The following is a 6,731-nucleotide window of genomic DNA, read 5'->3' on the forward strand; positions in this document are numbered from 1 at the left end:
TTTTAAATGTTTGGAGCCACAGCAACAGGTCATCTGAGTGAATCCATAATCAAAGTCAAGCCTTTAGTGCTGCAGTCTGAGCTTAGGCTGCACTCACTTGAACTCAGCCACTGAAAGGCTGATATGACGAGGCACTTTCCCCCCCCCTCCGAGAGCCTTGCTGTCTTTAGCGCAGGCACCGCAGCTCACAGCAGGAACAACAAAGCAGCGAGTGGGTTATCCTCTGCAGTCAACTTGAATAGAAACACACAGACACCCACGCAGTTTCATTTCTCGTCCGAAGCCCTGTCTTGGTGACCTTGACTCATCCTGCGAGGAGCTTCCCCAGCTCTTCACTCTGCGTGACATGGTAGAAAAGTTAGATTCGATCAGCGATTCTGTCGCCTCACCTCACACTCCTTTCCCTCTGTCGTGATCCCACCTTCTGAGGCATGTAAGCAAAGGCAGGAGTGCACTGTGACATTAAGTATCACAATTTTATTACAAAAATTAAATTCTTCATCTCTCAGTTTTGCCATGCTTGGAGCATATAACAATACAGTAAAAAACCCAGACCCAGAGAAGATAGTAAAGCAGATTTCAACAATGCTTTCACAGCACTCTGTCATTCATGCTGTTACTATACAGAAACTGTAACATTCCTAATACAGAGTAGTACAAACACCTGCCGAAACACATCATGTCAGATAACAAACTGTAATTAAATTACATTTACCAGAGGAACAACAAACTCAAACCAGCTCGGGGAAACAAAATAAAACAGAAACACTGAATTTGCAACTGAAAACATACTGAATGTGCTGAATATTTTCACCAGCCCAAGGCACCCAGGCTTTGTAGCAATGTTGGCGAGTTAACGACATTCTTACAGATTCACTTGAAGCGAAACAATGATCACAAATTGTACCACAGTCTTGACTTTGCAGTGTCCTTCAGCGTACCCTCCTCTCCTGGCGTTCCTTTTCGTCAGTCACAGTGCAAGTTCCGGAGGGGTGGGGGCAGAGTGGGTGGGGGAGGTGGAGGTGGTGGGGGAGGGCGGGAGGTCGGGGCTCGCAGTGAGCGGTGCCGCATCAAATGCCACGTCACGGCGTCAAACACGGACAAGGAGTGGATGGACAGCATAATCTCCCGCTCTCCAGGGGGAAAGGGGTGGGGGCGGTTATGTAATTCCTCTCTTGGATCGTGAATTGTCCAAACATAAGGCGCAGATTGCCAGCTGCCAGTCCAAAGGCAAAATAAGCCAAAACCAAAAGCTTAGGTGTGCTTTTTTAATGAACGTCCGTGGGGAGTGAAAAAAAAAAAAAAAAGGAGCAACGGATACCAATACTTTCTCTGAGGTTCCCAAGACGAGTAAGATTTTTTTTTCCTCAAGATGAAAAGTGTTGTTTTGCACATAAATACTTAAGAATGATAGAAATCCCAGATTTAAGCTTACCAACAACTCAAGTAGTCTCTAACAAACTTCAAATGAAGACAAGAACGACAAAAGCTCAGAAATACAGAGAGGCCTTTTTTTTAACGGTGAAGTTGCAGTTCAGTTGAGGGAGCGGCAAGGCTCAAAGGTCCATTTGGTCGCTCCGCCAAATATTTCAATGTTGCTCTCCGTCCAGGAGAAGACGTTGCCAGCCGGTGCTTTGCTGTTGCAGGTCGCCAAGTTGTAGATCTCAGCAATGGAAAGTTTCCTATTCCAGATATTTAAGTTTGCCAGCTCTCCAACGTAGGCTTGTGTTGCATCGAAGCCTCCTCCCAGTGAGTCCTATGGAAGGAGACAGTGTTCAACATCAGTGTTAGATGAGAACAATGAAGTTGGTGTTGAGTAGAAGCTCACAATCCCAATTTATAAGGTGAAATAAAAAAATTCACAATTTTTCTTGTGAAGATAAAATGTATATGTCTTTGAGCATAAGATCACATGTCATGACAGAATGAGTTTTATCTGAGAGGACTGTTGATATTGTATTCTTATATATTCATCCTGAACTTAAACTGTCTGTATAAAACATACAGAGAAGCAAAAATGTACTTTCTGTAAGCATCATCTCCATTTCATCAAGATATCAACCAATAATCTTTGCCTAAAATAAAAGCCATAATTGGCCGAGATTATTTCAAAGTGCATTATGGTTGTGGTCAGTTATTCTAAACTGTGCACCCACCTGCTCTTGTCCCAGGACCAGCACTCCCTCTGGTTTGATGGGGTGGTATGGTGCCAGATTTTCCCCGCTGCCCCGCATCACTCCATCCTGGAAGGCCTCCCACATCCCATCACGGGTGGTCCACGTGATGCAGAGGTGATGCCATTTTCCATCGTTGATGAGGAACGGCAGCTTCGCGACCTGCAACAGCAGCAGAGACGCCTCATAAGTCGTGTCTCTCTCTCCACTCAACAATCCCCTTTTTACACTTCAGAAGCAGAGGCACTCCCCACACCTTCTCTCCTTCCTGCTGAATCAATTCCTCCATCACATATCTGTTGCTCTATAAAAAGACCTTCTGCTGCTCGCATTAGCACCTATTTTTATTCCATTTCCAGTTCTGGCACTGAAGAGATGTTAGGTCAAAATAGACTCGCTCTTTCCTATTGTGTAAATCACTGCGAGTTCTTTTACACAGTTGGATGATGTGTATGAATGCGAAAAGGCCACAGCTAAGCACCGAAGATATAAAATATGAGTTAAACTGTTGAGTTTGTCATTACCTTGTCATTAATGAGAATTTCCATGGGGTTGTTCCCCCACTCGATTAAGACCAGCTCGTTGGCCTGGCCCGGCACGGCATAGGAGAAGGGTGTTCCCACTCCAGGGGAGGCGTTGGACTTGATCCACAGACACACACTGAACGTGTACATCTCAGGAAGGCTCCTCTTGGCTTTGGCGTACATGTAGTTGGTTCTCAGAGGGAAGGTGAGCTGGAACTTATCTGTTGGCCGGGTCTCTTTACCTGTGAAGGACATGCATGTACGTATTTTTTTCTGCCCAATTCAGATAAATCCATGCATAGTGAGTATTTTCCAGCATTTCCATACACATATTGAAATTTTCATAAAACCTCATATTAATAACCATGAACTTTTAATAAAGAGGAAGGCATTTATATCTATTTCCCATCTGATTGTGTATGAAAAGCTGTTTCTCTTCCCTTCTCTCTCTCTCTCCCTCCCATGCATCATACGCACGCTCATTTCCACGGGTTGAGGAGCAGAACAAGCATTCGCTATTTGCTCCTAAACGCGCCAGAGTGGGGCGCAACCTGCAAACTTCCCCCTGCATCCTGCATCTGACCTCTCCCAAAACGCAAAGGACCCATCGCCTGCCCTAATGCCAGTGGGACAGCCCTGGTTTGGTTGTGAGAAACACAAACTGAGAGGATCAAAAGTGCTGCGAGCTGTTGAAATATGCAAAGCAATGCAGCTCTCCCCTCCGCGCTCACACGAACTGTGCGCAGCGACATGGATGCGGCACCGTGAGCGCTTTCTCATCGGAGCTTTAATACCGAACATTTCCTTTCTCTAAAGGCGGAGGCACCCCTCGAAATTTAAATAAAACAATTAAATCACACAACAATAATCGTTGCGGAATTTCCACAGAGTAACATTGAAAGCAACACGGAGCCGCTCTGTGCTTTGCGCTCCCTGCTCCCAGACGCACCTTTCTCCAAGTCGTTAATCCGGTGGTGCAGCGAGGTGAGCGTGGTCTCCACTCGGTTCCGCTGGTCGGTGTCGTTCCTGGCGCCCGGCTTGGGATCCTCTAACGTGTTGACCCGGGACAGCACCTGCTTCTCCATGTCATCGATCTTGTTTTGCAGCAGGTCTTTCAGGCTGTTGGCTTGCACGGTGTTGTTCCCTCGGCTGTACTGCTGCATCGGACAGAGGGAGACAGACACTGGGTTAGAGGGGGGGACATGGGACACTTTCTCTGGCGCTAAACTCTGGGCGCATGCTCCCTCTGCCCTGCCCAAGCTGCTGCTTCACTGTTAAGGTTTAAAAGTCAGCTATCTGCAACTTGCTTTACTTCTCTGGCTGCCTTTTAAAAAAATATGCAGGCTTCTGAAACACATGTGGCCTCAGCAGAGACTGTACAGAATAAAACTGCAGCACTTCATTCAAACACTCATCCTTAGAAAGGACCAGATCAGCCCATCTACTTAACTTGCCCCTCGCTCTCCTGCGCTCCTCCGCTTGCCTACCTCTAGATTCTCCAGTCTCTGTTTGAGCGTCTGTAAAGTCTGTCCCAGCTGTGCCAGGGTGTCCGTGGTTCCCCGGGACACATCCCCCATCGTGTTCTTCGACCCCGGCCGCCTCCCGCCGGGTCCCGCCGCCGCGGGGAGGCTCTGGCTCTCGCAGCGGCTCAACTTGGAGGTGAGCTCCCTGATCGTCTCCTTCTGGTTCATGATGGTCTCCTTCTGCTGCAGCACGGTCTCCCGCAGCTGCATGACCGTGGTCTTCAGGTCCTCCGCCGGCCCGCTGTTCTGCATCGTCGCCGAGCACAAGTCCATATCCTTGGGCACCGACGTGCAAATAAACTGCGTCTGTCCGAAGTCTTGCGCGCAGCCCTCCATAGCAAGCAGGCAGGAAAGTAGAAAAAGTTTCCACGAGAAGCCGTCCATGGTTCCAGTCATCGCGGGTGAGTGGGAGTGGGCGAGCGGTGTCTCGGAGGTGTCAGCACCACGGAGCTGTGCGCGCTGGTAGCTCTGAGCTCTTTATATAGAGGAGACAGGCGGCACATCCTCTGCATCAGTGAGGGAGGCAGCGCTTTCACTGAGCACACCGCCCTGCCCCTTAGTTAAGGTCGTACGTCATTCGTACCGGAGCGAAGCGCGTGTGGACGCTCGACAGTTCAAGGAAAGAGTGAACTATGAGATGATGCCTGGCAGGATCAGATCCCTTCTCTGTTCCACGTGTGTGACTCATTTCAGCTCAGATCTTTGTTCCCAGTAAGGCACTAATGGTAAAAGAAAAGGTCCTCCAAATCGACATCAGCCAGTTTTAACCGGAATAGTTTTTCAGTTAGGCCGAGTAGACTTGTTCAAGACATTAAACAGATTTTCCATCTTTACACTGTACAGTATTTACTCTGTGTATCATAAAATGACTCAAGAAACTGCATAATATTCGAGAAGCTGATGGTACTTTTTAAATTGTATACATATATGCAGATTCCGATTTATTTGCCATGTCATAATATCACCCTGTTGCCTCATCCAGAATGGCATACTCCACAAATCAGGGTGCAGAACACATTTAAATAAACAGTAAGACACTCTAATACACATTATCCATGTTACAATAAAAAAAAATTAAAAAAGCGAATTATAAAGTATTTCCATTTGAAAAGTAGTGGAGTAGAAGAGGCCCTTTTAAGGAACACACATATTTAAAAAAAAAAAAAGTCAAAATCAAACTGTGTGAAAGACAACACATTTTACAAATTAAAATGTTATATTGATCAGCTCAGGACAATCTATGGCCTCATGTCATGTGATCTGGTATGACCCGCAGCTAATGGCAGCTAACATGAATGAAATCTGTGTATTGTTCTGTTGTTGAGTCAGTTCTATGGTTTCAAAAGACTCTTATTGTGCGACTACTGTCATGTTTTATCATAATTTATTCACCATCAATCCAAAAGAGAGAAACCACTCTTTGAAGTAGCCTGTAAGCTTCATCAGTCGATTTTATGAACCATTGAGTCAGGTTGGGTTTATCATACTCTCTTATGTTTAAGGAAGAGATCTGGAGCCTTTCGAAGCAAAGATTTGGTCCACCTTAAATGAAAGCTTCTCTCCAGTCTTCGAAGGAGTCTGTCCCACAGTTAGGAGTCCCCAACACCACCTCTAATTTCCCCTCCCACTCATTTTCTCTCTGGCTCTCACAACTTAATCATACATGCTCGTGCTGGAAATGTGGTTGACAGTGTGTCAGGCTGCTCCTTACAGATCTTCTACAATAGGATGTTGATTAGAACCTATTCCTCAATGGGGAAGGCTCGTGTTTGGATGTTTCCTGGAGGCAGCAGTGACGAGAAACAGGCACAAGTGTCAATAAACCAGCTCAGCAAGAAGAGTCAGTGCCGCAGTAGGACAGAGTCTGATGGAGATGCTTACTGGCCCCTCTGATGTGCTGATCCCTCCACCACCATGAGACAGAGGCGCTAAAAGTGAAGTGAAATGTTTGCAAATAATTGAACAGACAGTTATGTAACTAAGCCCCTGTGGCTCTGGCATGAATAAATAAGATACACAGCTCAGGGAAGAGCTACAACACTCTGACTCCGATTAGGATTGGATAACAATTGACAACTGGGAGCAAACAGCTTGACCCGAACTGCAGCCAACTGTACTGCCCTTTTCAACTTTTAACAGCATTAAGCTGGAAAAGACTGTTCCATATCAATGGGTAATTATCTCTAAAATAACTTGCGCGAGGGACCAACGTTTCCCCTCTGAGCAACGCCTCAGAATAACAACAATACAATAAATTTATTTCTGCAAACAAGTCGTTTCCACCCAAGTTTGGGTGAATCCTTCGTGAAAGCTTGACAGTTTACTTCTTCAAGGCTTCTGCGCTGTTAAACTGAAAACAACGTGGGAAGGAGTCGACACAAATTATTCATTGTGAAGCTCCACTTTGAACCTGAAAACTGCAAGGAAATATGTGGCATCTTTTTCTTTTCAACCGCAGCTTTCAAACTTGGCACATGGAGAGACAGTTCCTAATAGGAGAAGGCCTGAAT

General features: G+C 46.2%; 1 protein-coding gene across 1 annotated transcript; it reads right to left on the minus strand.

The window, feature by feature from the left end:
* Nucleotides 1-1,054: 1,054 nt before the first annotated feature.
* On the minus strand, nucleotides 1,055-4,648 carry LOC128436883 (neuronal pentraxin-1). The gene is made up of 5 exons (XM_053418792.1): nucleotides 4,186-4,648; nucleotides 3,648-3,855; nucleotides 2,699-2,940; nucleotides 2,157-2,336; nucleotides 1,055-1,756 (listed from the first exon to the last, which is right to left on the minus strand). The coding sequence occupies exons 1-5, from the start codon at nucleotides 4,615-4,617 to the stop codon at nucleotides 1,535-1,537; spliced, it is 1,284 nt and encodes a 427-aa protein (XP_053274767.1). The 5' UTR covers nucleotides 4,618-4,648; the 3' UTR covers nucleotides 1,055-1,534.
* Between the last annotated feature and the right edge of the window lie 2,083 nt (nucleotides 4,649-6,731).

The sequence above is a fragment of the Pleuronectes platessa genome, chromosome 3 (genome assembly GCF_947347685.1).
Source record: "Pleuronectes platessa chromosome 3, fPlePla1.1, whole genome shotgun sequence".
Taxonomy (NCBI): domain Eukaryota; kingdom Metazoa; phylum Chordata; class Actinopteri; order Pleuronectiformes; family Pleuronectidae; genus Pleuronectes; species Pleuronectes platessa.